This window comes from Physeter macrocephalus, chromosome 16 (assembly GCF_002837175.3).
Source record: "Physeter macrocephalus isolate SW-GA chromosome 16, ASM283717v5, whole genome shotgun sequence".
NCBI classification, from domain to species: domain Eukaryota; kingdom Metazoa; phylum Chordata; class Mammalia; order Artiodactyla; family Physeteridae; genus Physeter; species Physeter macrocephalus.
In genome coordinates this window covers 64110274-64128965 of record NC_041229.1, presented here as the reverse complement: position 1 = coordinate 64128965, position 18692 = coordinate 64110274, and the positions used below count along the sequence as shown (strand labels likewise).

Below are 18692 nucleotides of genomic sequence, written 5' to 3'. Positions count from 1 at the left end.
GCAAAGTTTAAGAACAAACAAAATAATACAATCAGAATAACTAGGTGGAGACTGGCTGGAAGGGGTCTCAAGAGAACTTTCTGGGGTGATAGAAATGTTCTAGATCTTGTTTGGGATGGGATGGGTGTGTATGTTTAATAACTCACTGAACTGTAAACTTAAGATCTGTGCAGGGAATTCCCTGGCAGTCCAGTGGTTAGGACTCTGTGCTTCCACTGCCAGGGGCCCAGATTTAATCCTTGGTTGGGGAACTAAGATCCCACAAACAGCATGCTGTGGCCAAAGAAAAACAAAAAACAAACAAACAAAAAACCTGTGCATTTCACTGTATGTAAATTTTACCTCAATGAAGAAAAAACAGATTGCAGGCTAATATGAAAAACATGTTCAACTTCACCAAACAAATGAAAGTAAAAATATAATTTATCCTTGGCTTGTGAATTATGCAAATATAAAAAAAAATCCTAATGCTAGTGAGAATACAGTGAAAACAAGAACACTTTTAGATCCATGGCATGATTGCTAAAACTTTCCAGAAAATAATTTGGCAATATGTAGCAAGAAGCTTAAAATAGTTCATACCATTAATCTAATAATTCCATGTCTAGAATTTGTTTCCTATGAAAATAATCAAGAGGCTTGCACAACAATTTATGAATGTGGAATGAGTTAATGTTATGTATATCCATTTTATGGATTATTTTGTAAATATTAAAAGTCCTTTTAAAAGAACGTTTAGGGACTTCCCTGGTGTCACAGTGGTTAAGACTCCAAGCTCCCAATGCAGGGGGCCCGGGTTCAACCCCTGGTCAGGGAACTAGATCCCACATGCATGCCGCAACTAAGAAGCCTGTGAGCCGCAACTAAGGAAAAGGCGAGCCGCAACTAAGGAGCCCACCTGCCGCAACTAAGACCCGGTACAACCAAATAAATGAATAAATAAATAAAATATTTTAGAAAAGAACATTTAATTGATATGAGAAAGTACTCAGGATGTAGTGTTAAGTGGATGACAAGCATACAAAATTGTATTATAATCCTAACTTTGTTCACATACGCATACACACAGAAAAAAAGATGAAGTAAATAGTCTTAAATGTTGAGACTGGTTATTTTAACATCAAGGTAAATAGCTGATTTTTAGTTTGAGTCTCTATTTTCAAATTCTTTTCGGTAGATACCTTTAAGTGGAAATACTGGATCATATGTAATTCTATGTTCAACTTTTTAAGGAACTGCCACACTGTTTTCCACAGCAGCTGCACCATTTCACATTCCCATGAGCAATGCACAAGAGTTCCAATTTCTCCACATCATCCCCAAAACTTGTTATTTTCTGTTTTTTTGGATAACAGTCATCCTAATGTAGGTGAAGTGGGATCTCATTGTTTTTTATTTGTATTTCCCTAATGATAATGATGTTGAATATCTTTTCATGTGCTAATTGACCATCTGTAAATCTTCTTGGAGAAATGTCTATTCAAGTCCTTCACTCATTTTTATTTTTTTAATTTATTTATTTTTGGCCACGTTGGGTCTTTGTTGCTGCGCATGGACTTTCTCTAGTTGCGGCAAGCAGGGGCTACTCTTTGTTGCAGTGTGCGGGCTTCTCATTGTGGTGGCTTCTCTTGTTGTGGAGCACGGGCTGTAGGCGTGCGGGCCTCAGTAGTTGTGGCTCGCGGGCTCTAGAGCACAGGCTCAGTAGCTGTGGTGCACGGGCTTAGTTGCTCCGTGGCATGTGGGATATTCCCGGACCAGGGAAGGAAGCCGTGTCCCCTGCATTGGCAGGCAGATTCTTAACCACTGTGCCACCAGGGAAGTCCCCTTCACTCATTTTAAAATTCGTTTGCTTGCTTTTTTCTTGTTGAGTTATAAGAATTCTTTATAGAGTCTAGATATTTTTCCCCTCATAATATTATTTTTATTTTATTTTATTATTTTAAAATATATTCTAGGGACTTCCCTGGCAGTCCAGTGGTTAAGACTTCGCCTTCCAATGCAGGGGGTGAGGGTTCGATCCCTGGTCGGGGAGCTAAGAGCCCACAGTCCTCTCGGCCAAAAAACCAAAACAGAAAACAGAAGCAATATTGTAACAAGTTTAATAAAGACTTTAAAAATGGTCCACATCAAAAAAAATCCTAAAAAAAAAAAAAAAAAATATATATATATATATATTCTAGATATTAATCCCTTATTAGATATATGATTTGCAAATATTTTCCCTCATTCTGTAGATTGTCTTTTCACTTTCTTGGTAGTGGCTTTTGATGCACAAGTGTTTTTAATTTTTTTTTTTTAGCCGTTCCTCGTGGCTTGTGGGATTTCAGTTCCCCGACCGTGGATTGAACCCGGGCGACGGCAGTGAAAGCCTGGAATCCTAACCACTAGGCCACCAGGGAACTTCCAAGTGTTTTTAATTTTGAAGAAGTTCAATTAATTTTTTTCTTTCATCACTTATCATTTTGGTGTCACATGTAAGAAATAATCTCCTAATCCAATTTATTTTTTCTTTCATTGCCTGTGCATTTGTTGTCATACATAAGAAAAAAGATCATGAAGATTTTCACCTTTGTTTTATTCTAAGAGTTTCATAGTTTTAGCTCTTAAGTTTAGGTCTTTAATCCATCTTGAGCTAATTTTTATATATGGTATAAGATAAGGGTCCAACTTCATTTTTTCACATGTGGATATACAGGTTTCCCAGCACCATTTGTTGAAAAGACAAATGAAAAGCCCTTTCCCACTGAATGATCAAATTCTGACTGTCAAAATTTAGTTGACTATATATGTGAGGGTTTATTTCCAGATTCTCTATTTTATTCCATTGGGAATATGTATTACTTTTGTAATCTGAAATTAACTAACTAAAATAGATGTAAAGCACTGATTCTTTAGTCTATACCTGCTAACTAGGCTTCCAAAGGCACCTGGAAAAATGAGTCTCAGAAATGCAATTACCTTAATGACCAAAAAAAGAAAAAAAAAAGACTTAGGGAAGGACTGACTACTTTCTTCCCATGCATGTAAAGAAATGGTTACAACCAATTTAAGTGTTACAGATAATTCACAGGTGGGGTCCAAACACCCCAGTGGATAGCCAACGTTTGCCCGATGGCCTACATGTAGTTAACAGCAGAAGGAGTGGTAGCAGCAGCAGGTGCTCAAGTGAAACCCCATCCCTGTTGTGATATCCCTAGTCGCTGGAAGCTGCCCGGCTTCATTCTAGCCCTCAAAGCCTTCTCTCTTGAGAACTTTTCTAGCTCACAGGCTACAGATAAGCTACATAAGAATGTATGCTTTAGAGTCACTATCTTTCCAGACCTGCAACTGTACAAGGTGTATTTACCCAAGCTGGGCTATAAACCTATCCAGGAATCCTAGAGCCACGGAAATGACTGCAAACTGATTAGGTGGGACCATTCCATAAGACAGCCTGAAAGCTAGTGGTTGCATTTTTTGTTTGTTTTGGCATAAGGTAAAATTAGAAACAACAAAAATGCATGGGGGGCTTCCCTGGTGGCGCAGTGGTTGCGCGTCCGCCTGCCGATGCAGGGGAACCGGGTTCGCGCACCGGTCTGGGAGGATCCCGCATGCCGCGGAGCGGCTGGGCCCGTGAGCCATGGCCGCTGAGCCTGCGCGTCCGGAGCCTGTGCTCCGCAACGGGAGAGGTCACAACAGAGGGAGGCCCGCATACCACAAAAAAAAAAGAAAAAAAAAAATGCATGGATCTTAGGTGTTCTGTTGAGTTTTGACAGTTAGATACAACTGTGAAACCACCACTTAAAACAAGATGTAGAACAGTTCCTTCATATTTCATTCCATCAACTTCCTCCCCAGCCAAGCAGCACTTTCTGATTTCTATCACCATGGATCGTCTTGTCTGTTCTTGGATTTCGTATAAGGGGAATCATATGGTATATATTCTAGATGGAATTGCTGAGTCATAGAGTAGAGGTATGTTCGACTTCATAAGAAACTGCCAAACAGTTCTTCAAAATGGTTGTAACATTTTATACTCTCACTAGTGTGCTGAATGTCCTAGTTGCTTCATTTCTTTGCCAACATTTGGTTTTGTTCGTCTTTTTTATTTTAGCCATTTCCCTGTGTCTGAAATGGTATCTCTTTGTGATTTTAACTTGCATTTCTTTGATGATTAAAGATGTTGAGCACTTTTTTGTGTTATTGCCTTTCATGTACCTTTTTTTGTGAGGGGTCTGTTCAAATAAGCAATCAGATGATTTGCTCATTTTTAATGGGTTGTTCACGTTTTTATTGTTGATTTATAGAAGTTTGTCATATATTTTCAACACAAGTCCACTGTCAGATATAGTGTGAATATCTTTTTCCCAGTTTGGGGCTTATCTAATCTTTTACTACACATTGTCTTTTGGTGAGCAGAATTAATTTTGAAGAAGTCCAATTTATCAGAAAAAATTTTATTACTAGTGCATTGTATCCTGTCCAAGAAATCTTTACCTTAAGATTGCAAAAACATTCACTTTTCTTCTAGAAGCTTTATGATTCTGAGTTTTGTATTTCAAGGTGTAGAAAACCTTCACTTTTGTTCCTTTTTTCAGGACTGTTTTGGCTATTTTAGGTCCTTTGTATTTTCATGTAAATTTTAGAATCAGATTATCTGTATCTTCAAAAATGCTTGCTGGAATTTTTATTGTGATGGTACTGAATCTATAACCGAATTTAGGAAGAATGACAGCTACTAATTGACAGACTTTTTCACTGAACAGGGTAAGGTAGCTGCAGTGAAACCGCACACTGCCTTCAGCAGAGCACAAGAAGAGTTTTTAAATGTTATTAACCAATATCATTAATTTTAAAAGAAATGAAAAATTAAACTACAAAGAGATACATTAGATTGGCAAAAATCCAAAGGTTTTACCACTATGTTGACTATCAGAAGGGGAGGAGGCACTCTCAAAGGCTGCAGCTAGGAATGTAGATGGGTATAACCCTAGAAGGGAAGTCTGGGAATATCTATCACAATTACCAATGCATATGTCTTTTCACCCAGCAATTCCACTCTAAGGATTTATCTAGCAGCAGATGTACTCAAACACATACAAAATCACATGTGCACAAGGTTATGTGTTGTTTGAAACAGCAAAAGACTTTAAATAAATTATGGCATGTCCAATACAGTGGAATATGATATAGCTTAAAAAAAGAATGAGGAGGGAATTCCCTGGTAGTCCAGTGGTTAGGACTCAGTGCTTTCTCTGTCGGGGCCCAGGTTCGATCCCTGGTTAGAGAACTAAGATGACTAAGATCCCTCAAGCCATGCTGCATGGCAGGGAAAAAAAAAAAAAAAAAAAAGAGGAAACTCTTCATATAATGAAATAGAAAGATTTTCTAGATGTATTATTAAGGTTAAAAAAAAAAAAAAGGTGAAGACAAGTATAGAATTTACTACCATAAAAAGGGAAGGGGGGGAAGATGACTATTTATTTGTATTTGTTTGTATATGCTTAATGAGTTGTTGGGAAAATTATGCAAGAAACTGATAAAAGTGGATTATCTCTATGGGGGCAGGGGTGGAAAGAAGACTTCACTGCATATCTGTATATACTTTTTGATTTTTGAATTATGTGAATATATTACATATTCAAAAAATTAAATTTTGAAAATGAATTTTTTTTCTAAGTATCTGATGATGATGATGATAGGAAGAGCAACCATTAATGAACACTTAATATATACTTGGGCTGACTACTTTATATGCATTATCTTGCTTAATCCTTCTATTAACCTCATGGGGTAGATGCAATAATCGCTCCTATTTTACAGATGAGGAAAAACTGAGACTCAGAGGGTTATGTAGCTAAGAAGTTGTAAAACTGGGATTCAATCTGAGGTTTGTGTGCTTAACCACTATATCACACTGTACATCTATGTAATGGTTTTGATATTGATATATGTATTGACTGATATAAAAGGAAAAAACAATTACCTGCTGCCCTTCTGTACCCTCGGCGGTAACCATAGCAACAGAGTGTGTTCCTGCTGAGGAGATGACTGCATCATGAGCCGGTACCGTGATGGGCGTTCCATCCTGTGTTACCATTGTGATGGTATTGCCAATGGCCTGCATGTCAGCTTGAGATATGTTGACCTGCAATACAATGCATTTTACAATCAGGCAATGTTTCTTGTTTTATCTGGCAGTCTTTATTAAGGGCTAGGCCCAACCCTTGTATAAGTCTACTCTGGGAGCAAATAAGCATTTTACAATGGAAAGAGGTCATCAGAAAAACTGCATATTCCTTTTTTTTAAAATATCTTTATTGGAAAAACTGAATATTCCTTAAATGCATTTACTCCTCTCCATCTCTACTGCCAATTTAGACCCCTATTTTTCTCTCATCTAATTTTCTGCAATACATTGTCTTTCCAAATATCGAGTCTAACCACTCCCTAATCATCCTCTACCTTGTCACCTTTCTAAAAAACAAATTTCATTATGCTCCCTGCTCAAATCCCCAGTGACTCCCCATCACTACAGTTCAGACTTCTTACATGGCACTCATGACCTTTCATCATCTGGCCTTAACAGCTTCTCCAGACTCATCTTTCACTACTTCCAAACCAGCACACAAATGTGGCACTCCAGCCACAACAAATCATTTGCATCCCTGGGAATGTCATATTCTGTTATATTTTTGTGACTTTGCCCTTTCCTTCACTCTCTGCCTGGCTAACTCATAAAAATTCTTCAAGATCCAGCTGAATGGCCATTCTCTACAAGGGCCTCCAAGATTCCTTCAGGAAGCATCATTTACTCCTTCCTCCAGGTTGCCACAACACTTTACATACCTGTCGATTATATACCCATCATTATGAGAAATTATTGTTCATTTTAGGAACGTCCCTCTCCTACTAGACTACGATACCCCCTTCCAGTACACCCCACACTAACTTTACCAAAATATCTGTCATTGTGTTCAATAAATGTTTGTTTTTTAATTGACCAAAGGAATGGAAAAGAAATCCCTAAAGGAAATGGGAAGGTTATATCTAGAGAAAATACAACATTGGGATGGGGAAAATAGCTGCTTTAAAACATATGAAGAGGGATTAGACTCATTCTATATGGTCAGAGAAACGCCATGAGTGGATGACACAGTGGTAAGTTCCAGTCTGATAAACCCTCAAATTATCCAGCAATGGAACAGACTGTCTCTTCAGAGAGAAACTGCCTCATCTATATGGGGGCTGCTGTAGAGAGAATTTCTCCAGTATAGGGAGGGAAGGAGGTTAGATCAAATGACCTCCACAGAGCCTATCTGTGATGACCTAATTTTTTAAAAAGGCTTAGGGTTGATGCTGAATTAAAATTGTGTTAGTAAATATGTTAAATCTTATATGCCAATCAGTGGACAAAGAGTACTGTGTAGAATTAGTGATGTCAAAAGGGGAAGAGGGATGAATGGGATGGTACGAGTGCTTTATATTTTCCTATCCTGAATACATTCTGCCTTCTAGCTAACATCAGCACATTAACAGTTATCAACACAAAGGGCAAATTAATCATGGGAGGTAAAGGTCTGAGAGAGACAGGTAAGAAGAGAGCTCTCCATGGAAGAGGTAGATATAAGGATAAAGAACCCCATATGTCTATTTCCACCAGTTATTAAGAGAACCTTAGCTAGAGCTTAAAAATGTAATCAAGTCTGTATTATTTTAGGCTAGTGGCATCTAGAAAACAATGACAAGTTTGACTATTGAACAACAGCCATTATATTGCTTTTCCTGGGGAAATCAGGATACCTCTTCTATTAAATTCTGTGAAGCTAGTTAAGTGAACTCCCATGATTCCAGGTAGGGAGAGAGTCACAATCTGGAAATTTTACAGATGTTCCCATCACTGACTTGCCAGGATCTCTTAATGATGTCCTCGTCACCTCAGCCAAAACTCTGCTGACTTCTCAATCCTATCCCTTCTCTGAATTGGGTTACACATGGATCTATTACTTTTCAAGCCCTCTATTTCACTGTGGTTCTGACCTTCATCACCTCACATTTGAACAATACCCATAAAACCATTTGAATTCTACAGAGTCACAAACCTTCTCTCTTTACTAATCTCCCTGCATGTAGTTGCTTTCAACAGGCTACTGGAAAGCCTCCAGGAGATCCAGCACTGCCTACAAGCTAAACTCCAAACTCTGTGCCCCAATTCAAGGTTTTCCTCCATTGGGACCCAACCTGCCTTTCAAGCCCAGGCTCAGAGAAATATTATTTAACTTGTTTGACTTTTGGTGGGTACTTACATGCTGAGTCCCGTCCTGGGATATGAGTGTAACCTGTTGACTCAACCCAGACTGGGTTACTGTGGCTACTTGTGTAGACACAACATCGTCCCCTTCTACACCTGTAACATACGTGATCTGGGACCCTTTAAGAACATCTTCATTTTGACCTGTTTAAAACAAATGAGTTATTTATTTGATCAAACAACCAAGCTGTTTAGAAAACAGAGGAGATTTTAAATATTACAGAGAAAAGTGACAAAAGTTACATGGCATGTGTATTAAATTCTAAATCATGTTTTTTTTTTTCCTTTGGCCATGTGGCACGTGGGATCTTAGTTCCCTGACTAGGGATTGAACCCGAGGCCCTTGCATTGGAAGTGCAGTCTTAACCAGTAGACCACCAGGGAAGTCCCTAAATTCTAAACCATGAAAATGGCTTCCAGCACCTCCTGCCAATCTCTCCACCTCCTCTTTTGCAAAGCCAAACCAAATCAAAGCAGAACAAACCAAACTTTTCCACATAAAGTGTAACTGTTCTAATTTTGAGAGACCTTGCTTATTCTCTTATTTGGAGTAATTATGTGATACCATGCATGTGTGCTGGGGCGGGGAGTGGGGGAACTGTACAGGGAGACTAACTGGCAATAACCCTTCCAACATGGCACGTATGCACTAAGTCCTTGCAGTCACTTAAGAAGCTGCTAAAAATGATAAGACAACCTTCATAAACATTAACCACAAAACCAGAATGGTATGTAAAACAACGTACTAACACTAAGTTACTTACTCTTTTAACACAAGTGACTGATTATAAGTCATCAGTACACAGTGACATCATTGTGTAAAGACAACGTAATGGCATATTATCTGGGTTAAGGTTAACCATTTAGTAAGTAACAGAACAGGAGCCCCCCTCCACTTCTTTGTTTCACAAAGAACCAGAAAGTAAACAGCAATTTCAAAAGTCAATTACTGCCATACTTGGCAACCAGGAAGATTATTGATCCCTCTCTTCTATTGCTTTCCACCTCTCATGATGCCAGAAAAAGGGTAAATTTTTTTTTCCTTCAAAGAAGGACTTTACATGCTAATTTATGAGTACTTCTCAAAGTTATGGTTGATGCCTACACTCATACAGCTATAGTCATAATGGTGTAATCTCTATGACACTCATTACTTCATTTCTTCTTGTTCTGTTCCACGGCTATTTATTATATTTATTATTATACCATTATTCCAATGGGTTCAAAACCTAGGGGACCATATGGGGGGAAAGGAACATAAACCCATCTTTATTCTTGGAAAAACAATCTTACTTTAATTTTTTTAACAAAATGTATATTATTATAGATTATCTTCTAGAACACAAGAAATTCTGACAATCTGAAATATCAACCTTTAAGGAAGAGACTGAGGAAGCTTAAAAGAGGAACAGTCTTAAACCTAAGTTTGACATCATGAAAGTCTGCTTTCTAATTGCAACGATTTAGCAGCTGTTATAATATCTAACCATGCACACTTACACTCTTTGGCTAGAAAACAGTATAGCATTCAAGAGTGAAGGAATTTTGGGGAATTCCCTGGTGGTCCAGTGGTTAGGTGCTTTCACTACCAGGGAACCGGGTTCAATCCCTGGTCAGGGAACTAAGATCCCACAAGCCACGTGGCGTGGCCAAAAATTAAAAAATTAAAAAATAAAAGAGTGAAGGAATTGTTACTTTCTTACTATCACATGACTGATATCTGAAAAGACAAATTAGAACTACAGGGAATTATTTGAGTAGACAGTGAATGATCTGTTCTTTTCCTTATTCTCCAACCATTTTTTTCCTACCTAAATGTTTTTCAACCCTTCAATACTAGTTGTTAAGAATGGGTAAAGATGTTTTAATTTTCAAATTTACTCCATTTAGGAGGTACTCAATGAAACAGGACAACATATGTTTTTTTTTGTTTGTTTGTTTGTTTTAGAAAAACCTACTTCATTTTACCTATTTAACTATGCTGATTTATTTAACTGAAATCATATAATCTAATTCTCTAAAATATTTTTTCCAAGAGTTTATCCTTATTGAAATGAATGTTTTTGTCTCCTACAACACTACTGAATAGCATATGAATCAACTAAGAGTTATCTGGGAGTGCTTCACCGCTCTTATGATTAAGACCAACATCTTAATACACCCAAATAGTCTAGGCTGCCCCTGCCTTGCTGTGCAAGTCTCATTTCATACCACACCTTCCCAGGCATAAGTGCCATGCTGGCCAGGCTTCTTTCAGTCTCTCCAATTTACTTTGCTCTCTCCCACCTCAGGGCTTTTTGCTTGTGCCAATCCCTCTATTTGGAACGTTCTCTTGCCTTTGCTCCCTGTTTACCACCCCCCCCAACCCCCCACATCCCTGACTCTACACCAAGTTAACCCCTTTTCACCCTGTAGATCTCTCCAAAAATCACTTCCTCAGGGGAGCCTTCTCTGACCTACAAGACTAGACTAACTTCCCCTCTTATATCTCAGAGCATTAAGCACCTTTCTTGGATAGCAATTATCACAGCTGTAAATGATATGTTTGTGTGACTATGTGAAAAACTTTATGATTTGAGAAAATGCTTTAAGTCATAAATTATGTTCATAACTGTTGATTTTCAAACACAGATATAGACATACTGGAAAAAACCCTTACCTGGGGGAGGCTCAAAGAAGGCTTCCTGCTCCTCCTCGATGGGCTCAGTGTCATTGTGAGCTGTCCGTTTGTGCATGGCCAGCGTGGAGATCTGCTTGTATGTCTTCCCACAGTGGTTACAGTTGTAAGGTTTGGAGTGAGTGTGAACAACATGATGTTTGTACAAACTGGAATATTCTGTGAACCTTTTGTCACACCCAGGGACTGTACAAACATATGGCTTTTCCCCTAAGTAAAGAACAGCACACACGTACAAAAAAATCAACTTTTACCTACGAAGGCATAATCATTCCATACCTTCGGGGGGGTGGGGGGATGGGAGTGGGGGAGGGGGCAGAGAGAGGGAACCTCTAGTGGCAAAAATAAATAGCTGTCAAATCCCTTTCTATCCTGCTAGGAGGCAGTGCACAAGAAAAGACTCCTTAACTATGGTTTCAACTTGGCTCAAAAGGTGGTCTGCACCCTGAGTCTCATCCCATGCCTGAATACCACTTTCCCCTTAATTTCAAGGAATGTGAAAAATAAGGATGGAGATGTTTATTGCCCAGTTAACTCTACGAATTGGTGAAACTGTTATTGTTACCTGTAACTAGATAATCTAGATATTAGTGATACTTTACTAATAATGGCAATAATAAATGCAATTATTAGTATAACTAATGTAGCTTACCCTAAGGGTTTTTTTTAAATATATTTATTTATTTATTTTCTAAAAATGTTTATTTATTTATTTGGTTGCACTGAGTCTTAGTTGTGGAAGGCGGGTTCCTTAGTTGGGGCTCCAAGGCTCCTTAGTTGCAGCAGGCGGGCTCCTTAGTTGTGTGGCATGAGAACTTTTAGTTGCAGCATGCATGTGGGACTTAGTTCCTTGACCAGGGATTGAACCCAGACCCCCGGCATTGGGAGTGCAGTCTTATCCACTGCACTACCAGGGAAGTCCATATATATATATATATATATATATATATATATATATATATATATATAAATATTTATTTATTTATTTATTTATTTAATTTGGTTGCACCAGGTCTTAGGTGTGGCACATGGGCCCTTAGTTGCAGCAGGCAGGCTCCTTAGCTGTGGCATGCAAACTCTTAGTTGTGGCATGCATGTGGGATCTAGTTCCCTGACCAGGGATTGAAACCAGGCTCCCTGCACTGGGAACGCAGAGTCTTAACCACTGCGCCACCAGGGAAGTCCCACCCTAAGGGTTTTATAAAAATAATAAAGATTTTCTAAAAAGTCTATGAGACATAGTTTGGACACTTCAGTAATCTAAAATGACACACATTTTATATTAACTTCAGTTGACTTCTTGCATCCAAACAAAAGCTATTAAATATTCACTAAAAACAACTCAATACAAAGTAATTCTTTTTCCATGAAACAGTCTGAGAACAATGTAGGCAGTACATATATTTTTAGAACTTTTCATTATATAAAATTTCAAACATACACAAAAGTATAGAGAAACAGTGCAATAAACCCCCAGGTACCAATCATCTAGCTTCAACTATCAATTTATGGCCAATATAGTTTCATTTATTCACCACACATTTCTGCCCCCTCTTCCCACCCTGGATTATTCTGAAACAGCTCCAGATGGCATTCTATCTCATCTATAAATATTTCAGATTGTATAAAAGATGGATGCTTTTTTTAAATAAAAAAATTAACAATAATTATTTAATATCATAAAATATCTAGACACTGTTAATATATAGTGGGGGGAATCTAACACTGAGAGAAAACTGGAACAAATTAACCTAACTGTAGTTTTTTTTGCTTTTATAAATTTAGTTATTTATTTATTTTTGGCTGCATTGGGTCTTCGTCGCACGCTCGGGCTTTCTCTAGCTGCAGTGAGTGGGGGCTACTCTTTGTTGTGGTGTGCGGGATTCTCATTGCGGTGGCTTCTCTTGCTGCGGAGCACGGGCTCTAGAGCGCAGGCTCAGTAGTTGTGGCGCAGGGGCTTAGTTGCTCCGCGGCATGTGGCATCTTCCAGGACCAGGGCTCAAACCTGTGTCCCCTGCATTGGCAGGTAGATTCTTAACCACTGCGCCACCAGCGAAGTCCCCCTAACCTTAGTTTAAATGAATACTTGTAACTACTTAGAAGGGGTATGGGGGCCAGGGCCAGGGTGGGGGGTAGCAGGGGGAGAATAAACTAATTAAAGTAACTCATACACACAGTATTTGACTAATGCTCTCAATCTTGGACTAGGCTGGAGTGGGGAAAACTGCAAACAAATCTTCAATTCTTCTTGGTAGGCTTGTTTATTGTAGTGCTATGGGTAAAACAACTCTGAAACTATTTTAGGTGTAATAAAGGATTAAGCGATGAATAAATGTGTCAATGCTGTTGGAAGCCAGAGCTCTTACTATGGAAGAAGGGACATACAAATATGGAATGAGGGAAGAAAAGAGCTCTGTAAGATGAGCTGGAATTGGAGGTACTGGTGTGAACTCATATAATCTCTAAAATGTGCTTATGTGTATATACATATGCATATCCCAGTTTGTTCTCATTTTACACCTTTCTTGGGTTAACTCCATCTTTTTCCATGGTTCTGAACACAGTAAAACCAACCACAAATAATAAAATCACTAATGTAATCTGTAATATACGTCTTAGACATTAGTAATTGAGATGGCTTCCGTCCTTTGCCCAGCCTGCATTCTCAAAGCAGGGCAGGTTAAAGTTTTTACCTTGGGGAATGGTTGTGGGGGAGATATGACAAGGGCAAGGCCAGGCAGGGAAATGTCAGGCAATTCCAACTCAGAGAACCAGCCCTATTCATATTTAGGCTGGAGCAGAAACTGCCACTACGTGACACCATACCACAGTCAAGATGGAAATGAATTTGTATTTTTGGTGGGAGGGGGATTGTTTTGTGTTTTTGTCTTGAAATTATACTTTTTAAAATTGAAGTATAATTGACTTACAATATTACATTAGTTTCAGGTGTACAGCATACTGATTCAATATTTTTATACATTACAAAATGATCACCATGATAAGTCTAGTTACCATCTATCAATTTACCAAGTTATTACAATATTATTGACTATATTCCCTATGCTGTATATCCCATGACTCATTTATTTTATACCTGGAAGTTTGTACCTCTTAATCTCCCTCGCCTATTTCACTCATCCCCCAACCCCCTCCCCTCTGGCAACTACCAAGTTTGTTTTCTCTATCCACGTGTCTGTTTGCCTGTTTTATTTATTTATTTATTTTTTTGCGGTACGCGGGCCTCTCACTGCTGTGGCCTCTCGCGTTGAGGAGCACAGGCTCTGGACGCGCAGGCTCAGCAGCCATGGCTCACGGGCCCAGCCGCTCCGCGGCATGTGGGATCTTCCTGGACCAGGGCACGAACCCACGTCCCCTGCATCGGCAGGCGGACTCTCAACCACTGCGCCTCCAGGGAAGCCCTGTCTGTTTTATTTTTAAGCTCCACATAAGTGAAATTATATAGTATTTGTCTTTCTCTGTCTGACTTATTTCACTTAGCTTTATACCCTATAGGTATCCATGTTGTCACAAATGGCAAGATTTCATTCTTTTTTATGACTAATATTCCATTGTATGTGTATCACATCTTTTTTTTTTTTTTAATATTTATTTATTTGGCTGCGCCGGGTCTTAGTTGCAGCATGTGGGATCTTTAGTTGCAGCATGCGGGATCTTTTAGTTGTGGCATGCAGGATCTTTAATTGCGGCATGCAAATTCTTAGTTGAGGCATGTGGGATCTAGTTCCCTGACCAGGGATTGAACCCGGGCCCCCTGCATTGGGAGCATCGGGTCTTAGCCACTGGACCACCAGGGAAGTCCCTGTGTGTATCACATCTTTATCCATTCATCTATCAATGGATACTTAGGTTGCTTCCATATCTTCGCTACTGTAAATAATGCTGCAATGAACACAGGGGTGTATATACCTTTTTGAATTAGTGTTTTTGTTTTCTTCATTAAAATACCCAGAAGTGGAATTGCTGGATCGTATGGTAGTTCTATTTTTAATTTTTTGAGCAACCTCCATACTGTTTTCCATAGTGGCTGTACCAATTTACATTCCCACCAACAGTGCAATAGGATTTTCTCTTCTCCACATCCTTCCTCATGACTAACTTGGTCACCAGGTCCTTTGCTGATACCTCTTCAATGTCTTTCATTTTTATCCTTCTCCATCTCACTCACTTCAAATATTCGAATGGCCCTTAATCAGTCTCCTTGCTTATGGTCTCATCTCCCTTTAGCTTCTTGCTATGATATTGACAGAGTGATTTTTTTCCTAAAAAAGCAAATTTTCTTTGAATCCCCTTAAGGCTTCCCCTCTGTCCATAGCAGTATTCAAAACTTGTTAATGTACCATTTTCAAAGGAAAGGGATTGTTGTAAATGCCCTAAAACATTTCCAGAGATATCCAGGGGTCTGCAGAATGCAGACTAACTTACACAACTAAAGTTCCATTCTTCAAAAATGTCTTTTCACTTTGAATTATCACAAGTTTACTCTTAATATCAGTAATAAAAACAATATATTAAAAATCTCCCTCTCATTCACCTTTCCATTCACATCAAAAATACAACCATCTGAAACTAACACAATATTATAAATCAACCATACTTCAAATAAAAAAAAATACAACCACAAAGTGGAGAATCAAAATTAAAACGTTTTAAGGGGAGGGTGGGACAAATTGGGAGACTAGGATTGATATATATACACTACCATGCGTAAAACAGATAGCTAGTGGGAACATGCTATATAGGACAGGAAGCTCAGCTCGGTGCTCTGTGGCGACCTAGATGGGTAGGATGGGGGAGGGTGGGAGGGAGGTCCAAGAGGGAGGGGATATAGGTATACATATAGCTGATTCACTTCATTGTACAGCAGAAACTAACACAACATTGTAAAACAATTATACTCCAATTTAAAAAAGAAATTAAAAAGTTTTGGGTAATTCCCCAGCAGTCCAGTGGTTAGGACTCGGCACTTTCACTGCAGGGGGCTGGGTATGATCCCTGGTTGGGGAACTAGGAATCCCGCAAACCATGCAGCGCGACCAAAAAATAAAAAAAATAAAATAAAATAAAATAAACTTTTGAGCTGCAAAATGACACCATCAAGAAATTGAAAAAACAAAAAAACCCCATAATAACAGCAAAAAATATCTGTAAATCACATACCTAACAAGAGACTTGTATGCAGAATATAATAAAGAATTCTTGTAACACAACAAAAAAAAAGACAACCCAATTTAAAAAATGGGCAAAGAATCTGAATAGACATTTCCCCCCAAAATACATACAAATGGCCAATAAGCACATAAAAAGATGCTCAACATCATTAGCACACTAGGAAAATACAAATCAAAAGCACAATGAGGTAGATACCATTTCACACACACTATGATGGCTATAATCAAAGAGAGAGATAACAACAACTGTTTGCTAGGATGTAGAGAAATTGGAACCCTCATACATTGCTGGTGAGAATGTAAAATGATGCAGCCACTTTGGAAAACAGTTTGGCAGTTCCTCAAAATGTTAAACAAAGTTATCATAAGATCCAACAATTCCACTCCTAGGTATATACCCAAGAGGAATAAAAACATATATCAAAAAAAAAAAAAAGAAAAAAAAAAAGTGAATTCCCTGGCGGTCCAGTGGTTAGGACCCTGCATTCTCACTGCCGAGGGCCCAGGTTCAATCCCTGGCAAGGGAACTAAGATCCCAAGAGCTGTGTGGTGCAGCCAAAAAAAAACACCACACATCCACACAAAAAATTGTACATGAATACTCCAGCAGCATTATTCATAATAGCCAAAAAATGAAAATAACTGGTAAATTGATAAATAAAATTTGATGCATTCATATAAAGGAATACTAGTCAGTAATTAAAAAGGAAAGAACTACTGATATGACATGGCTGAGCCTCAGTACTATTATGCTAAGGGAAAGAAACCAGACAATAAACACCATATACTGTACATCTATATGAAATATTCAGAATGGGAAGATCCATAATTGCTTATGGCTGGGGGGTAGGGTGGGAGAAGACTGCTAACAAGTATGGAGTTTCTTTCAGGTGAGATGAAAATGTTCTAAAATTGGATTTTGGTGATGGTTGTACAACCCTGTGAATATAATAAAAAACACTGAATCATATACTTTAAATGGATGAATTGTACAGTACGTGAGTTATATCTCAATAAAGCTGTTAAAAATATATATATCCATAGACACTCTGCAATAATTATGTCTACTATCCCTCCCTAAATCAAATGTCCTGGACAATATCTTGTTTGTCTCTGTATTTCTGGTGCCTGGCAGGGGAACACACAGCAGATGGTCAATAAATGTTGAATAAATAAATGTAAAAATGCTAAGGTGAAGTTTTTTCAAGTTGCATAATCCATTTCTACCATGCCAAGTGGCAGGAAGGAGGGAAGAGATTACTTATAAATGGTTTATAGGAGAGGCAGGAATTCAACTGAGCCTTGAAAGACAGAAGACCAAGAACTGGAGACCGTTACCTGTGTGTATCCTCACATGGTTTTTATAATTGGTTGCACTGGCAAATGCCCTCCCACATCCTGGTTCTGTGCAGTAATAAGGTCTTTCTCCTGTATGTGTCCTAATATGCACTTTTCTGATATTCGATGTTGTGAAAGACCGACCACAGCCTTCAAAGTGACATTTAAAGGGCCTTTCTCCTGAAAACACAAAGGGAAATACATTAAATGGTGCAAAAATACAAAGAATATTGAAACGTCTTATCCTTCAGTTCTGCCTAGGATCATTCATGCTCAAACTCTCTAGCCTTTTTGTATTGAGCTTCCCTTTGAGTTTTTTTTTTTCTCTTTTTTTCTGTCAACAGCATCGTCTACTCCAAACTTAAATTTACATAGGAAAACCTGAATAGTATTCAAAACTCATCACTGATTACATGACTTTCCAAAATGGAATCATCCAGAAAGGCATATTAAAAAATGAGCTGAGGGCTTCCCTGGTGGCGCAGTGGTTGAGAATCTGCCTGCCAATGCAGGGGACACGGGTTCCAGCCCTGGTCTGGGGAAGATCCCACATGCTGCGGAGCAACTGGGCCCGTGAGCCACAATTACTGAGCCTGCGCGTCTGGAGCCTGTGCTCCGCAACAAGAGAGACCACGATAGTGAGAGGCCCACGCACCGCAATGAAGAGTGGCCCCCGCTTGCCACAGCTAGAGAAAGCCCTCGTACAGAAACTAAGACCCAACACAGCCATAAATAAATAAATAAATAAATCTTTAAAAGTTATTAAAAAAAAAAAAAGAGGTGTCACAGCAAGCACACTAAAAGCTGCCTGTGATCCCTTAAAAAAAAAAAAGAGCTGAGAAAAGAAGACAAAGAAATACATATCCTAAAGAAATACAAAAGAAAAATAGAGTCAATAATGATTAAGTTAGAACAACCCTAGAATCCCCTAAAAGCTTACCTCCTACTTTATTTATTCTATAATACTTGAAGAAAAAGAATTTTTGGTCTTTTTAAAATCTAGTGTCTAACACATAATATGAATCAAAAATACTTGCTGAGGGCTTCCCTGGTGGCGCAGCGGTTGCGCGTCCGCCTGCCGATGCAGGGGAACCGGGTTCGCGCCCCGGTCTGGGAGGATCTCACATGCCGCGGAGCGGCTGGGCCCATGGGCCGTGGCCGCTGGGCCTGCGCGTCCGGAGCCTGTCCTCCGCAA

General features: G+C 38.8%; 1 protein-coding gene across 1 annotated transcript in view; it reads right to left on the bottom strand.

Moving 5' to 3' along the window:
- Nucleotides 1–18692, bottom strand: part of ZNF143 (zinc finger protein 143) — a 59488-nt gene that overhangs the window by 7005 nt on the left and 33791 nt on the right. Inside the window, exons 11-14 of the mRNA XM_028501216.2 lie at nucleotides 17498–17677; nucleotides 10950–11177; nucleotides 8286–8434; nucleotides 5966–6127 (exon numbers count right to left, since the gene is read on the bottom strand). Of these exons, the coding sequence (XP_028357017.1) occupies nucleotides 5966–6127; nucleotides 8286–8434; nucleotides 10950–11177; nucleotides 17498–17677 (719 nt within the window). The remainder of the gene's footprint in view (nucleotides 1–5965; nucleotides 6128–8285; nucleotides 8435–10949; nucleotides 11178–17497; nucleotides 17678–18692) is intronic.